The sequence below is a fragment of the Taeniopygia guttata genome, chromosome 2 (genome assembly GCF_048771995.1).
Source record: "Taeniopygia guttata chromosome 2, bTaeGut7.mat, whole genome shotgun sequence".
NCBI classification, from domain to species: Eukaryota; Metazoa; Chordata; class Aves; order Passeriformes; family Estrildidae; genus Taeniopygia; species Taeniopygia guttata.
The window spans coordinates 118710140-118727919 of NC_133026.1; the positions used below are offsets into that span (position 1 = coordinate 118710140).

At 39.7% G+C, this 17780-nt stretch overlaps 1 protein-coding gene across 18 annotated transcripts in view; it reads left to right on the plus strand.

The window, feature by feature from the left end:
* Positions 1-17780, plus strand: part of SULF1 (sulfatase 1) — a 183066-nt gene that overhangs the window by 115577 nt on the left and 49709 nt on the right. For 8 of the 18 annotated variants that reach the window (XM_072924739.1, XM_072924752.1, XM_072924735.1 and 5 more), the window contains 3 exons: positions 3309-3466; positions 3786-4019; positions 9422-9661. In XM_072924739.1, coding sequence (XP_072780840.1) covers positions 3848-4019; positions 9422-9661 — 412 coding nt within the window. In that variant the 5' untranslated portion in view covers positions 3309-3466; positions 3786-3847. Of the gene's footprint in view, positions 1-2103; positions 2235-2739; positions 2955-3308; positions 3476-3785; positions 4020-9421; positions 9662-17780 lie in introns of those variants that run through there. The other 10 variants (XM_072924749.1, XM_072924742.1, XM_072924746.1 and 7 more) reach the window with 7 other exon arrangements.

Consider the following 17780-nt stretch of genomic DNA (forward strand, 5'->3'; position numbering starts at 1 on the left):
TCTGATGTCAGATTTACAGACAGGAGATGTGTTCATATAAGACAAATTCCCTGTGCAATGATATGTGGAAGACACATTTTTAGATTATTACATATTAATAAGTTCCTATATCTTTAAAATTTATAATTGCATATTCATGTGCATACTCAGTGCCCTGTTTCATAAACAAAGTGCATGACTCTGGACAGATTTTATTGGCCAAACACAAAATGGCATTTTAAGTGAACCAAGTGAAAATGTGGACATAAGAACAAAGTGGCAAAAGCTCCTTTTTTGAATACTGGCTGCCTTTTATTGTGTTCCAAACTAAGCACTTCAGTCAATGCCATGAAAAATCTTGAACAGTTCTGGATGAAAATGAGTAACAAGTCTACAGACTTTCAAAAGATACTGTTCTGCCTTTTGCTTTTCTTCTAAATCACTGAAAGATACTCTCTTATGAGACCTTGAAGTAAAGTCCTCATAGCTTTTTATGCCACACCACACAAAGTGGCACTGTAGCCTTTCTTTGCAGTGCTCTGCCAGTGTAATTCAAGTTTCATGGATAATTAATTCTCCATGCCAATAAATCCCTGAACTGCATGTTATAATACTAACTGCATAGAAACAACTAAATATGAAAGTTTTCAGATTTTATTCCTTGAAAAGTGATAGCAAACTATGTATTTCTGCTCCTGTGGGGGAAAAAAAATAGTTTCTTTGGGTTTTTCTGGTTTCATTAATTTACTAGCTAAAATTTAGTTATCATAGGTATCTTCTATAAGAAAAATATACTCTAAAATTCCCATATAGAAGTTAGATCAGCACTTGTTTATTTGGCTAGGAAAAAAGCATTTTGCAGTACCATCTTGATTTCTTAACACAAAAAAATTACTATTTGCCTCCCCGTGTAACTTTGAAAAATTCTTTTTTAGAATTTCTCCTATTTTTGTCTGTTTCTTAAGACAAATTGCACTATCTGCAGGGGCACTTATATGCTACCAGCCAGTATCCAATACAAATATTGCAGCCTTGTCTTCCCTATTAACCTTGTATTTTGACAGTTTTCTTTACTTCATTTCCTTCTAGGACGGGGAAACAGGCTGTAAAAGGACAAGTTGTCAAAGATCACATTTTAATAAAGATTTGCCATATGCAAAACTGAAAGATGAGCAATAAAACATGTCATTGCTGTGCTCTTCTATAAGAACCATCCAATGAAACTTGAATAATTAATTTTATATGTATAAATCTGTCCTGGTATTTTCCTTTATCCATCAAGAATAAAAATGTTAAGAGTGGGAAGAGAAAGTTTCATACTCTTACTTCTAGCAAAGACCTGCCTAAGGTGCCTCAAACATGCTAGATGAAAGGGCTTTTTTTTAAATACTAGTACTGAGCAGACAGGTTGAAATGAAGAATACTTGTTAATGGCCATTTGGATTAGTGTAAATTTTATTAGCACTGAGGTGTAATTGTCAGGAACTTGCAGTTTCGTGTGGTGGGGGATTATTCAAACACATTGGTGCCAATGTTTGCTCAGCACAGTCAGGATGACTGCACTTTCGGGTCAACATTGTCTGAAAAAGTTTGCTGTACAACAGAGGTAAGAAACTAAACACTGAGTTTCACTTCCTATAGCCTTTCGTGCTTTGTTATGTGAGTCAGAGTTTTGCTATTTAAAGATCAGACATCTAGAGACATTGTATTTCTGCTTTTGCACCAAGAGCATGTATCTGGTGTCTGTCAGAAGAAAGCTGACTTCTCTGGTGACCCTGGTGTTCAGGGCTCTTGTCGGATTTTATGTGACTTAAGAACATATATATGAAAATGGAACTATTTTTAAAAGTCCATCCACACTAATTACAGACTTCCAATGACTTATCTGAATATTGTGTGATCACTGAAATCGCATTTGCTGTTCGATGGCGATCCCCTGTATTGACTTTGTAGTGCTGTAATGTTAGCGGAAGGCTGGAGTGTTGCTTGGTGCAGAGACAATGAAAGACAAGATTTCTCTGCCACGGATGCTTGGATTTTCCTTTTAAAGACGTTCACACTCTTCTGGTGCAATTACAGCCTGCCAGAGTGAGGAGCATGAAACTGTTTAGCTTGCGAAGCTTAAAATAAAAGGTGTATGTGGAAACAAGAACACGATCCTTTTTCTAGCAGTCCAGCACCAAGTCCCATCCCCTCCCTCTGCTGTGGCTTCTTCCCCTGAAATTTAGAGCATCTCCCTATTAACGCATTTTTAGGTGAGTGATTGGAGGCCCCTTTTGTCTTCTGTGTTGCTCTCATTATTTCTGTTTATTAATCTGTTTGTGGCTCATGTTGCATGTCTGAAGTCTCAGGTGTGGGTGCACAGATCTCGTGATTTATGCTCCAGTCTAATTATATAAGGCACACCCCAGTTCCCATGCAGTCTTCCCCTTGGGCAAACTTCTTGATTGTTCTTGGGCTTGGGTGGTTTTGTGAGTTTTTTTAATTGACCGATATCACCGTGCTTTTATCCACAGTCCCAGAATAAAACCAGAAGAAATCTATGCAGCAGGTCAATACCCTGGAGGGAACAGGCATGACTCCGTGGTTTCTTTCCCACCCCCTTCCTTTTTGCCCCTAGATATTCCCTCCCTTCCCTTGTGTTACAGACGGGTTTTGCAGAGCTTCAGTCAGTAATGCCAAAAATGTCAAAGTGTAAGTGGCTACCCCTTCCTCTCCAGACCAATCAGTCATTTTCAGTCACTGGTTTAAATGTGCTGCAGCAAAGCCAAGCCTCTGTGCTTGCAGCAGGTCTTACAAAAGCAAGGCTGTTTGACTGACAGGCATGGAGAGGGGGCTCTGATAAGGCACTGAGACAAGTCTGGAAGCGGAGTATCAAGGACGAGGCTGTGGCAGAGGTACTGTGCATTATGGATGAGGCGCTCAGCTCTGTCGTTGATTGATTGAGGGATGGTTGTGCTCTTTCACAACGCTGGGTAAGATCATATGGACCGTCATTTAATATGAGCTTTCTTGTCAGTGGGAAGATGACTTCACACAGTGATCCCATGCAGATTGTAAATGACAGCCATGCTCTCCCCTCTGCTTTTTAAGGGTTTAGTCTCTCATGCAGGTGGGTTAACCTAAAACAGTGTTAGTGCTTGCCAGGTGTCATATGCTGGAATTAATGCTTGTTCTCAGAATCTCACTATAAATCTGACTATGAATAATGGAAAAGCACCTGTGTCTGATGATAGCAGCCAAGGTGCCATCCCACCCCTGCATAGGTATGGCATTAAATTAAGTAGGGGAGATATGGAGAATGCATTTTTTTCACTCTTTTCTTTCAGGACAGAGAAAGAAGCTGTAACAGTTCTTGAGACTTTGAAGCACAGCCACAGTACTGAGGTTTCTGACTGAGAAGACTTCTGCTTTCTTCTTCTCACAGGGCTCCTCCCACAGATGTTCTGAACACGTCTGCATCCCGGCAATTTTTTACTTCGCCCAGGTACTGAATGTAAGGAGCCAAGCTGCATAAAAAGAAGCATGGGGTGTAGGAGAAGGAGCACTGTGAGGAATTTACCAGAAGTCATGTCTATACAAAATGCAGGCATGACTTCAAGCAAAAATTATTTGAGAGAGCATAGTTGCAGAATGACCAAGTTTATTCTTAGAAAATGACAGAATAAAGCTCTCATTCAACAATATGGCTTATAATCATGTTAAATGGTGTGTGTCAGGCTTGACTTCCCTAAGTGCCATCCTTTCAATGTATGACTGGAAGTTTATTTATTGCTTGAACAGAATCTCTTTTCCTCCTTTTACAGTCTTGAAAACTAGAGTTCAGGAACTTCTGGATCAGTCTTTTCATTTAAATACTGGAACTACTATGAAGCCTTCTTGGTTTGCACTCATGTTGGCAGTGCTCAGTACTGAAATGCTAACAAGTCACTGTTCCACCATCAAGTCCCCAAGATTCAGAGGACGTGTGCAGCAGGAGCGAAAAAATATCAGACCAAATATCATCCTTGTACTCACAGATGATCAAGATGTGGAGCTAGGTGAGAAATAATTGTTGTTTGCTACTACATTTTTTCATGTGTCTTTCAGTAGTTTATGTCAAGCCGAAAGAACTTTAGATTCAGGGAAGTTGCTGGTCCTGGAATAGTAACAGAATGTGAGATAAGTTTAGAAAATGAATTAACAGTATTATTTAATGGCATTCACCACATTTAATTACAGACTTTAGGAAATACATGATTAGCAAAATCCACCATGGGAAATTTTAATCAGCACAACAAAATGATTTAATAATGTATGCAAGGACATACCTGTAAAAACCTTGCATCAAAAACTTTTTCTCACTCTATGACTTTTTGTAGCATTTAGAAATAGGAGGCTTGTGAGGCCAGCATTTCCCTCAATACGTATAGGTGTCTGTATCTCCACATATTTGTCACAGGGATGTATGTCGTCTGACATACTTATCCACACAGACAAACTGGTCTAGTTACAGGATTTAATAATCTTAATATTTGCATGAATTACTGAAGTGTTTAAAATCCATCTGCTTTAAGAGCTATGCTGTATGTATAAAAGCATGGTAGCTTTGCGTTCACAAGTATAGTAAATATCTGAGCACATACCAGTCAGAAGTGATTTTCGCATATTTTTCTTAGGGTGGAAAAAGTTAAAACACTTAGATGATGTTCCAGGAGGCCTTTGAATGTTTTCCATTAAGTAAGTTAGAAAGATATTAATGGTAGTTATGCATATAACTGATTTTTTTGGTTCACTGCCCAAAATGAAAAATCAAGGAGAGAAAGAGGATCATTTTAGGTTACCCCCAAGCAAATATTTTGGGTTGTGAGATCAAAAAGGTGAAAAAATGGCAAACTAAGTTGAAATGAAATCTTGCATTCTTAGCTTTTTTTTATGAGAGACATATTTTTAGTGGAAGTATAGTGAATTTCTAGACAAAATGCCATATGACATTGAAAAATAAATGCTTCATTCCAGAAAACTTCATTTGTTCTAAAATCGCATACTTTCAAACAGAAGATTGTAGACAAAATATGGTCTGTATCTAAAAGCAGTTCTTTGGTCGCTAGCATTTTTGTATTTGCCATGATGCAATAATAATTCCACAGTTCTTCAGGGTTCTGAAAAGATAATTAATAAACTATATTTCATGACTGAGGGTTGGTGCTTTTATGCAGCAGAGCTCCAAACACAGGCCTTTAGATCTGAGTGATTCTTATCTTTTTTATTTTTCACTCTTTCAAACCTCTGCTCTGTTTAGCCACGCTGCATAATGAATAGCTGTTCCCAGTTCTATTTTTGGTCTGAAATACAGCTCTTACAATGGGGAGTACATTTCTTCTTGATGGAGTCTTTCTGAAAAATTTTGTTAAAAGGGTCAAGTCAAGTCTTCAATTCTGTGGTCTGAAAGAGCCTACTCCCTCCAGGGCACTCAGGGCACTGGGGAAGGTAGGTCAGCAGACACACATCTCTGAACACAGTGTTACCAACTTGCTGTCCTCAGTCTTGCGAGAAGGTTTGCGAGCAGTGAAAAAGGAGGAAGGATGTGGCGAGTCACTTTGTTCATACTGTGGAGCTCTTCTCTTTGAAAGCTGCTCTGAATGTTCACAGGGCACTCTGGCTCCTATTAGCAGGCAGCTGAGCAATAGCCTGGGTGTATGTGCATTCCCACTGCCTTGAATGAACACACAGGTTTCCCCTTTTCATAGATCATTTCACAGGAAACAGCGTTCAGCCCGAAGATTTACTGTACTGCATTATTCGCACTTCTGCTAATAAATCATTCTGCTTATTTGAAAAATAAAGCCAAACTGTTTTCCATGTGTGAATTTTCCTCTTGCTCTTCATTGATTCCTGAGAAAAGTCTTAAATTTCTCAAAGGTCAGTGGGAAGTAACACTTTCTGCCACAAACAGAATAAAACTCAGGCATTGGTATCCAAAAATTACAAGACTGAAAGTTGCTGAATATGGATTATTTACTATTGTATTCCCAGCATGAACATTTCTAAAAGCTATTCTAAATGAATTCTTTAACATAAAAGCATATAAGGTGCATTATAGACTTCAATAAAGAAGAATTTGTCTCCAGAGCTTGTATAATCATTGAACAAAAATATTCATCTGACTGAGTGCAACTGATATATAGAGGGGTCATCCAAAGTAAAATTTGCAAGAGGCAGGGAATTTGCATTTAGCTAGTGCTCAAGCCATAGGGGTATGCACATCTTTCTATTGATCTGCACCATCCCCCTGAGTTTTTCATTCTGAGGGCAAAGAAGTTCAGCAGAGTCGCTGTCTCATTCACTTTATTAGATAAAACCAATAAATTGCCCCACAATTTGTGGGGATCAGCTAAATCAGCTAGTGGATTTCAGCTTAAGCTGTGTGAAGTAGCCTGGCCCACAGCTCTTGAAGGAATTCAGCAAATACTTGGGCTGAAAAGGTATTTTGCTTCTTAAATCGTGCCACTGTGCGCTGTCTTTCCCCTACCAAGATCCTGAGGGTAGAGGACTCGCTGCCCAATGAAGTGGCATCTTGCTCAAGGCAAAGCTCCCAGAACCCAAAACTTCTTCCCTCTTGCAGACAGAATGCTGTGGCACTTCAGGGCAGTGGCCCCAAATCCCACTGGGGTCAGGCCCATATCCTCTTCTGTCCAACATTTTGCTTGCCTTTTGATCTCTTCCCCTGTCCTCCCAATTCTCTATTATTTGCACACATTAGTACCTCAATATATGACACCCCAATCTTGCTGTAAAAAATATCTTGCATAATGTCGAATAGAATTAAAAATTAACGAATATGTTGGTAGTTACAGTGGTTTTGACCCTTTTTTACAGCCTAATGCACCACCCAGTGAAATCTATATAAACCAGCTACTGGATAGAGCACTGGGGGAAGAGATCACAGCATCATCTAAATGCATCACATTAGGCATAATTTGCCTGGTGTGCTTTCCATCTTCCTTAGAACTAGAGTGCTAAAAAACATAAGCCAAAAAATGGGGATATGTGCTGATCTGAAAAAGTTCATTACCTTCCTGGGGCCTTGCATACACCCCTATAAAGACAGGGTGGCTCCTAGACATCCCTTTGTAGAGATGCCCACCTGTGATGAAAATCCATAGCAACTTTAAAAACTTGGTACTTTGGTTGTAAACGTATTTCTTGAAGTATGAGAATAGACTGAGAAGTGACACTGAACTTCTTGTCTGACAAAACTTACTAACTTCTGTGTCCAAAGTGGCCATTCCCAGTTATCTGGCTGCCCTCAGGTGCTCCCCAACCCGTCATGTAGAGCGAGTGTCCTGCTGACAGACAGTGCCTGAGCACGTGTGCCCTGAAGACTGTGGGCCAGATGGTAAAAAACACAAGCTGTGAGGAGAGCCACAGACAGCAAAGGATTATAACTTATATCAGCAAGTTTTATCTCCTGCTTATGTTTTGTTTTCCAAATGAGGAAGTCTCACCTGCTTTGAAGTGCCTGTTCCAGAATTTCCAGAGGGGCTTAATCTATTATCAGTGTCAGTAAGTGCATACCTGGAGGGAAAACTTAGTCATAAACAGCAGGTTTGCAAGAGCAGAGGGCTGACCAGCTGGAGGAATGAGGAAGCACTCTAACAGCTACTCATTTATAATACATGGAGGCAGGAAAGTGCAGATGAGCTCTGCTGCAGTTACTGTGCATTAGGGTGCCTAAATAGCCCACTTTCTATCAGAGCACCTCGAAGCACTTTACAGCCGAGTTCTCAGGAAAAAACTGTGACTTTTCAAAAATGGAAGATCTCTGGTGAAAACAAAACAGAACAGAACAAAACAAAAACTAAAAAGTCAGCCTAAGGTCCAAGATAAAAGCATGTAGAATGAGGATGATCTCTCATTTGTCTTTTACTTAACAATTCAGTGAAATGCTCCTACTCATGTAAATGGAGACCTTTTGTGTTCAGGGACCTCTGAGTTACTCTTCTTCTTTCTTGTATCCCTAGTACATGGGGTTCAGGAAAGCACAAATGCAGGTGTTCTGCATTTAGAAAATAAGGGCAATGAAAGACAGAGTCCAAAGTGATGGTGACTTTCATACACAGTATTAAATGTATCCTTAAGGACAGAGACCCTGGCATTTTAAATTAAATGCTGAAGACCCTACTGCCTCTTCCCTTTTTTTAACAATATTTTTACACAAAAGTCTTCATATTCAGCACTGACTCATTAGCCTAAAACCAAAACAGAGCATGCTTAACTTTAGCTAGTAAGATAATTTTTAAGATTTTACTGCTAACATCTAAAACTGAGTCTCTTTGGGAGTTTTATGGTTTTACAGGCAGGTTTGCAATTGTTTTAGAACATTTTTAGTTTGATTTTCAAGCAACATAAACAAAAGTGTCAAGAAAAATTCTTGTTGTATCAGAGGAATCAACAGATTTAAATGTAAAGGACAGCCAACTGTACAAAAAATAAAAAAAAAAAACTGGAAAGGAAAAAAGGAAAAAAAGAAAATAAAATTCCAGAAACCCTTTTTTTACCACCAACGTTGTGCAAGTACTATAATTCACAGATTTGTTTCCTAGGCACATACTGACATATCTACAGTTCACCCCCACCCTTCAATATCTGCTCTGTTGGATAACATAAAGAACAAACTTTGACAGCTGTCAGCAAATACTGACAGACTCTATCCAAGGCTGCTCAGCCTTTCTGCAATCAGAAATCTGCAAGCCCTGCCTGTCTCACCTTGCAGTTCATGAAGATGCTTTGAAGGATGCAAAAAATGTCTTTGTTCTTTCAACAGTATCAATGCAATTTCTTGAGAAAGGTGCTGCATTTTGCCAATTTTTTGCAAACTGATTTGAGTACAGTGCTTTAGTATCAGAACCAGACATGCTGATCTTGTGTCCACAGAAACTTTCCTTTAGAATAATTGCTACTGAATTCTCTCCTTCCTTCTTCTGTCTCTCACTCCCTCCTTTACTCCCTTCTTCTCTCTATTCTCTCTTTCTTGTGTTATCTGATAAAATGGAAAGAGTATTAACATTTTCATTGGTAATCTCAGTATTTTACGTATTTTACTGGCATATTGACTAATAATACAGTCTGTGTAGCATACTGCTTTTCTACAGCTGCATTTGAAGAACTATTGACCTATAAATTTGATACAGCTTTGACACTGTGTCTCGATTAGTTCATATTTTAACTTTGTTTTGAAGTCTGAGGGAAAATAAAATCATCTTTCTGGAATACTTAAAAGTATTTTTGTTGGTATAGTAAAAATGTGATCTTTTCTCCTAAAATTACCAAAGCTACAGAGTCAAACACACTGTTCAGAGGCAAGCTAATCACTGACACTTTACTTTTAACAGCATAATAACAGCCAATATATTCAAATTATCTTTTACAGCACAGTGGTGATCAGTACCTCTTATTGCAGGGTCTTTGCAAGTGATGAATAAAACCAGGAGGATTATGGAGAATGGAGGGGCCTCTTTCATCAATGCCTTTGTAACTACCCCCATGTGCTGCCCATCTCGTTCCTCGATGCTGACTGGGAAGTATGTGCACAACCACAACATTTACACCAACAACGAAAACTGCTCTTCTCCCTCATGGCAGGCTACTCACGAGCCTCGTACCTTCGCTGTGTATCTCAACAACACTGGGTACAGAACAGGTAAGAGACGAAGCACAGTTCTTGGTTTAAAGTGAAGATGACATATTCAGCAATTGCTCTTAAGTCACTGCCTGAAATGAAACTGTTCTTGGCTGTGATGGAGTTCATTCCCTTCCTAGCAGTTGCTGTAGTGTTGTGTATTTGATTTAGCATGAGAATAATCTTGATAACACAACAAAGTTTTTAGTTGCAGCTAAGTAGTGCATATACTAAGTCAAAACCTTTTAGTGTCTCATGTTGAGAAGAAAGAAAGCTGGAAGGGCACAAGAATTTGGGAGGAGACACAGCTGGAACAGCTGATCTAAACCAACAAGTGGGATATTCCATACCATAAGGCATCATGCTCAGTACACAAACTGGAGAAAAGCTTGCCAGAGGATGCTGCTTAGAAACTGGTTGGATGAGAAACTTGGTAAATGAGTGATGAACAGTTCTATTTTGTATTACTTGGGGGTTTGGGAGTTTTTTGTGGGGTTTATTTCTCTCTCTCTTTTTGTTGTTTCCCAAAATATTATTACTATTACTATTACTATTACTATTATTACTATTACTATTACTATTACTATTACTATTACTATTACTATTACATCTATTTAAATTGTTAAACTGTTCTTTTCTCGAGCCACGGATTTTACCTTCTTTCTTGTTCTCCTCCCCATCCCACTGTGGCAGGGGATGGGGAGTGAGAGGGCAACTTAGTGGTACTTAGTTGCTGACTGGGGTTAAACCACAGCAGAAGCAACTGTTGTCCCAAACTTGCTGTGCAGGGCAGAGGTTGAATCTTATGGAGAGGGAGGGCAGTACTGCCTGCTGGTCCACATCTGCAGTAAAAGCCAGGTAAAGAAACCCACTGGTAGTGAAGCAGCATATTTTCACATTTGCATGTCCCAGGTGGGAAATAAGCTGCTGGGCAGTTACACCTACAGTGAAAGAGGTGCATTTTAGTGGCATTGTGGGTCTGAACTGGCAGGTCCAGGCGTGATTATGGCCAGTATTGCGTCCTGCTTGTGGACAGCTGTTAGCAGTTATGGAGAAGATGTCAGGGCCAGGCTGGGAACTGGTGCCAAGGACCTCACAGGAGTGGAGGGACTGTCATGGGAGCAAAATAAGGTGAATAGTATATTTTAAACTTTGCTGTGGGGTGATACTTCATTTGCATTTTCTGAAAAGGAATAGAAACATGCCTTTAAGAAGGATTGTTCTACTGTGCACCAATAAGATTCGATAGTTTTCTTGTAAATTCCTGGCGGTTTTCTGTAGTCAGGAGATCCCTTTCCTGTCTACAAAGAGCTCTTCTTATTCCTCTCGTCTGTGCTTCAGCTTGATGTAAAACTCAATTCATTTCTCCATCACCTATCCCCAAAAATTGAATCTGTAGACGTGTTAGGCTCCAGCCTGACTTCCCCTCCTCAAGGTACTGGAGTTGTGCGAGGTCGTCAGAGTGCAATTTGTCCAGAAGTGTCATTCAGCTACACAGACTCCCCTTTACAGAGCAAGGAGGCACAGATCTCCTGCCAACTGCCTTCCTTACAATGTAACTGGCAGAAAAGAAACTTGTTTCTATCGGCAGCTCAGGCACAAAAAGGGATTGCTTTCAAAACATAGAGCTGGCAAATGTCTCTGTGCTGTCTGCTAGTCCTAAATCTCTTAAAGCTACTACCTCCAATGCCTCAAGTTTATCTCCCTCTGTGCTATCTTTTGTTCACCACAGACAGTTCTCTCTTTTTTCTGTCTCTCTGCATCTCTGATTCTGGAGAACTTCTGCTTCCTGTATTGAAAACAAAACCAGACATATCTTTAACTTTTTCGGGCTTGGTGTTGGCTCTGACATATGAGCTGAATAGTACTTCAGTCACTATGAAGCTGGTCTCAATGAAGTTGCCATCTGAGTACAGCATTGCTAAGCCTGAGTAGGGGTCAGCATCAAGGCTTTGGAGGAAAAAAGGAAGGAAGAGAGAATTGACCATCACTGTTAGAAAAGATGCTGAATTTGACCTAAAATATAAGCTTTATCTCATTACTTACATCTCAGAAATCCTTTCTGCTTGATGTATGGCTGCTTCCTGTGGGACCTGGCTTTAGTGCTCTTAAAAAATCAGCATCCTATTGGTTTGTCATCTATGTTTTGCACAACTAAATGCTTCACACATAAACAGAACAGCTCTGTCACTAGTCTTTTTTGCCCCTCTGAGGATAAACACAGCTTAGAGCATACATTCTGCACTGCCTTGTGTTATGAAGACATGTGGAGATGCTTACTAAATGCAGACTTGACCCTATTACATAGAAAGGAAAAAGGGGTCAAAAGGAAAGGAACAGGAAAAAAAGTACTTTTTCAAAGGCAGGCAAACAGAACATCAGTCCTAAAACTGTCAGGATAGGTGAGTTTTAACAAAGGGCAGAAAAGAGTAGAAAATGGAAACAAATGGAAATACCTGCATGAATCTCCAATTCTGACTGAGGTACATTGTTCAATCCTACAATACTATGGCTGCAAAGATTTATCTTTTTACTCCTTGTAAGATAAGCCTATCTTCTAATTAAGCCACAATTATTTTTTGAGGTGGTAGCTTAATTAACAGCAGATCTTATAATACATTTCTCAAGGATAGTGTTGCCTTATTAAAAAGTCACCAAAAGTCTGCAAGCCAAGTAATAATCATCACTTCACAGCTAGAAAGTTTAGTAAAATTATAATCACTCCAAAATACCTGGGAGTCAAGAATAATTGGGAGAGAAAATGAGGAAACTGTGGAGAGAGGTTGCAGATGTTATAGATACTTACCCTGTGCATTTCTACGTGTTTTGACAGTAAATCAGTAACCTCCTCAATGGGAAACTGAGACACACAAAGAGAAGTGAATGACCTAGGCCAGTCACAGTTTAGTGGCAGTCCTGGTAAGACACCTGACCAGAGAGTTTCAGTCTGGATGAGACAATGTACAGTACCTCCAGCCTGGTAGAATTTATGCATTTTTTGCATAGGATCAAATTAATACATGTCAATGGCAATGGGGGGAGGGTGGGGAGCGTTTCTATAATGTCCTCACTTCTGTTTGCTCCAGTTCTCAATATCTATAAAGCATCCATTGTCTAAACCTGCAGTAGCCTTTACTAAGGCCCCTCTATTGCAATTGATCACATGTGGGCAGACTGTTATGAGGGGAGTTCTGCTGAAGCCACGAGGACTCCACACAAGCACAGCAGGCCCTTTAAAGTGAGGTCTGAAACGTGCTCTAATAAACTGTGGTTATAATTAGAGCCCACTGGGGAAACCTGGCAAAGGACAGAATGCTTTTTTCTTTCCTTTTTCTATTTTATTCTTCTACTCTGATGCGACCTAAGGGCAAGGTTGCATTTCATGGAAACATCCCTTTTTGAAGTTTGTATGTCAGTGCTAAATCATAGGCAGACACTGTGCTGAACACTAGCAAGGCAGGCAGCATTCAGAAACAATACTGGTCAGTAGCAGGGCAGACAATATTCAGAAATAACTGCCAAACCAAAATCACTTTTGCGTCTAATTATAATTTTCCAAAACTATTAAGGATGTTTCAATGTTTACAGTTTCCCTTATTCACAAGCTGTGTATCAATGCAACAATGAACCAATTGCACAGCTTCTTGATTGTCCACAAAACTGGTAATATTAAATTTGAATTTGTAGGACATAGCAGGGAAGGCGCACAGTAAAGAGGTAGAAAGAGAAAACAAAGCAGCTCTGGAGAGTTTCAGTGATGACATTTGTTTTAATTACATAAAATCCAGGCAGCCACACCAGAGAGGAGAAAGAGTCCCTCACTTTCATAATTTTTTTGAAATTATGAGAAATGCTTGAGAAGTTTTCTTTCTTCTCATAGTTTTTTTATGTCAATAGATATTCCTTCAGATATTTAGATTTAAAAGTTTAATTCATAAATTTACTAACTGCAGGAGTTAGAGATTTTGCTTTGTACTTTCCAAAGTATTGGCTGGTCATTTGTTGTTCTTTCAGTCTCATAATTTCTTCATCTTCTACTGCTCTGTTCCAGTCCTATAGCACATAGTCTTGCCTCTCAGATGTGCCCTTTGCTGTTGCTAGTTCCCTTTGTCATTCACCTACACAAACACAAAGGAAAATCCCAGAAGTGAAACTTTGGCTTCATTAGTAGGAAAGGGGAATTGTGCTACATTTTAATAATCGAGCAGTACCCAAGGAAAATCTTGGTATTTTAGAAGACACACCGTCACATGAGAACAGCCGACATTCAGAAGATATAAATAAAATAAACATTTTCTTTTTGAGTAGTGGGTCATACCTTACATACTGCAGGATTTTGCATTTTTACCAGCTGAAGTTTCATCCCTTTGCAAGTATAAAAAAAAGTATATAAGTTTTAAATTCTTATCCTGACTTAACACACCTACGCACTCTAAACCCTCTCTGCTTAATGTTACCTTGTAAAATTACTACTCTCTAATCCTCTCTCCTCTTAGCCGTTCACAGCCAGTGTAACTGTGCAGGTGGGAGCAGGACTCTGCCTTGGCTCAGCAGCTGCTGACAGTCTCACAGCACCATGCCAAACACAGGAACAGGATCTCCCTTCATGGAATCCCACCAGAAAGAACAAGGACCACCAAATTAGGCAATTATTTGCTTGCATTTTTTGGAATTGTCTTTGGGAATATGTATTTCCCATTATTTTATTTCTTGCTCAAATGTATCAACTGATTAGAATAACATTCAAAATTCATGCATGGGAGTGTTCTGATGCCATTTGTGGGACAAAAACGGTAACATGCAAAGTTAAGCAGCTCAAATGCTAATTTGAATTCCTAAATTCCTTCATTTGTAAGACTGCAAACTCAAGAAGTGACACCAAGATGCCCCTATCTGGCATGTTTTGACATTAGTCACAGACTTCTGTGCAGTGATGAACAGAAATGGTCACTTAGTTGACAACTGGCTAATATGTTCAACAGCACATATCAGTGTGCCCATTGACATCTGTCTCTTATGGGTACATTTCTTCATGTAATGAACAAGGAACTAATAAAGCACTGAGATGACAGGAAGCTGAAAGTTAAGGAGTATTTAAACTGTGCACCATTCCCTTCTGACACACAGGGACATGTTAATCTTTCATAAAGAGAGCAAAAGCTATGCCTCCTGAAGGTGTAGGCAGACAATAAATTTCCTCTGGAGGCAAAGCCAGTATGTTTCCTGTTCACAGCCTTGCAATACAAATCACTGCCAGCACTTGCTATTTTTAATCTGCATCATTTCAGTGACCTAATTTGTATCCTACCTCATGCACCCTTTCAAAGCAGAGAGGGTGGCACAATATGATACAGAGGTGGGAATGAGTGAGCAGAGAATAAGTCCTGGTTTTCAGATTATTTCTAAAGTGAAAAGAAGGAGAGAAAGAACTCTGAGTTTTCAGGTTCTTTCTTAATTGGTATGAAATACTCTGGGAAGCATCAAATATAATTTAATCTGCAAATATTTTAAATAATTAAAATATATCTCAGTTTTCAGAATAATTTGCACTTTCTGTCTATGAAAAAATGTATAAATGAAAGTGAAATGTGGTGAATGTATGCACATAGTCCATAGAAAGTGAAATGTAGAAGAAGAAAAAGGCCAAAAGAATAACATGCAGGATTTTCTAGTTCTATGGTATCATGTGAAGTGAAACTTTTTTGGTTTCTGTCCAGGACTTCATCAAATACCACAGTATATCTGCCTACTTATGCTTAAAGCAGAATTCTATGCTATCAAATATCACACAGAAAACCATACACTAAAAGACTTTTAACAAGTTTATGTATTCAAATGCTTAATTTAGGAAAATCTGGGTAGAACATTTTCTACGCAACCATTTAATCTCTTGTTCACATGGCCAAATTATAGTCCTTGACTACATAACAGCATACCACTTTATGGAAGATGATATTTCCTCCATTTGAAAAGATAGGCTAGTTCTATCAAAGGACACTGTGCTGGCCTCCACATCAGCAAGGATCAGGGTTTCATATCCCATCTTCCCCATGCCACTGCTCACTTGCTGAGAAACTAAGCAAGGTGGGGTTTTATAACATACATAGGTGGGGTTTTATAACATACATAGGGCTGAGCACGCTGCTGTAGGTTTCCAGATGTCTCATGAAAGGCAGGAACCAGTAAGACTCAAGAGTCCTTTCATACATTACTGGGTCCTCCATTCTGACCAAAAGGACTTCTGACTCCCTCCATCCTACCCCATTAGGCAGTGCAGTGTCCACTCCTCAGTTTTCTGGCCCTGCAAGACATCACCTTGGCCTCTGCTCTGAGCTTTGTCCCTATGTTTCTCTGTCCTCAAGTCATTCCCTCCCTCCCTCTCTCCCTCTCTCCCTCCCTCCTCTCTCAAGTCCAGTCAGTTCTTGACAGACATGTCCTGTTCCCACTGCTTACCATTAACGATCTCCTTTTCCAGCCTGATCAGCAAATCTGTTTCTCCCACCCGCCTTGTCAATCAGCTTCTTTCTCCTTTCTGCACTCATTGTCCCAGTTCTTGGTTGACATTCCCAGTCCTGGGGCCCCAAGCCCCCACTGCTTCTTCCCCCGCCCCGTTCCTTTGCTGGATTTCCTGTCATTCCCCAGACTGCTTGTCCTTATCCTGCCCTCTGCATTTCAATCAACTTTCTCCCTCCTACTGACCCCACTCACAGGTGGACAGGGAATAAATGTCCTGAGGTGTCCAGATCTCCAGCACATGCAAATTACAGGGTTTTATTCAAAGGATTCTAATAGAGGCCTCCTTGACAGAGAGACCATCATGTCTTTCACAGAGCTCCTGCTCTCAGTGCAGAGCATGTAAGTACTATCAAATGAAATCTCACATAATTTTTTTCAGATGTTAAGCCTAATTCCTTTTCCATTGCTGTGGTTCTCAAAGATGGCTACTGTTTGGGCTAAAAAGTTTCAAAAAATTCAGCCTGAGGCAGACATCCAGTGCGGAAAATTTAAGTCCAAGTATAAGAGAGTTAGAAGCAGCTGAAAACAGGGTCTTATAATGAGAAGTGTCAGACAACATCAATATTGGAAAGTGCTACCAGCTTGGCCCATAATACAGGCTTTGTTAAAGACATCACCCAGGCTAACAATTGCTATATCAAGTTATAGGCTAATGCCTTTTGCAACTGCAAAAAGTTATAAAATCCTTGATGATCTTTTTGGTTGCAGTAGTAAACCTGGCAGCAACTGGGAAAGACCCACAAAGCTGGAGAAAAAGTAAAAAACCTGAGGTTTTCTACCATGTTTGAGTTACAAGACTGGGAACCGTGTAATCTGAATTGTATTCTTGGCAATGCCACAGGCTTCCTGCATGACTTGGGTGTAGCTGAAGGTTAACCTCTTGGTGCCTCAATTTCCTCACCATATTTTTTGGGACAATGCTTATTTCATTTCCTAGGCAGTGCTGGCATACTGAGCTGGCTTTCTACACTCCAGTGATGTGATACACTAATCCTCTGGAATTTTTCAACAAAGGGGAAAAATCAAACTTCTAGGGTATGAATCTATGGCTTGCATAATGGGAAGAAAGCAAGGAGGAATTTACTGGAATGATTCAGAAGCTGAAATTATATTGGGTTCTGTCCACAGAAGCATAGAATCACTGTGTTTGAGTCCTGAAATGTCATATAAACAGCGCCTTGCAACTCCTGTAAATGGTTTCCTGACTTTGTTAAAGGAAGTGGCTGTCTACTTAAAGCTCTTGTCTGGGTCACGGTGACTAAACCTTTCTGCAGTGTGGCTTTTTAAAGGTTTGCATTTGTTTTAACTTGGAAACATTCCCATAAGCCTCAACAAATAACAAGGGTGTAGAACATGATATATGTCCTTTGATCCATGGAAGTGCAGAGATGTCTCACTAGTAGATGTAGCCCAGCTCACCTGTGCACTAATCCACTAATGCTGACAGGAGTTAGAGGACTAACTCTATTGTGTAACACTGTAAACATTAGTCATAATTGCTAGGAAAAAAGTGCTGGAAAAAGAAGTCCTGGGAATTACGAGAATTTGAATCACAGTCAGCTGTAAGTATTAGAGACCTCCTGGATAAAATTATATTTGTCTTGCACCCTTTGCAACCCTCTGA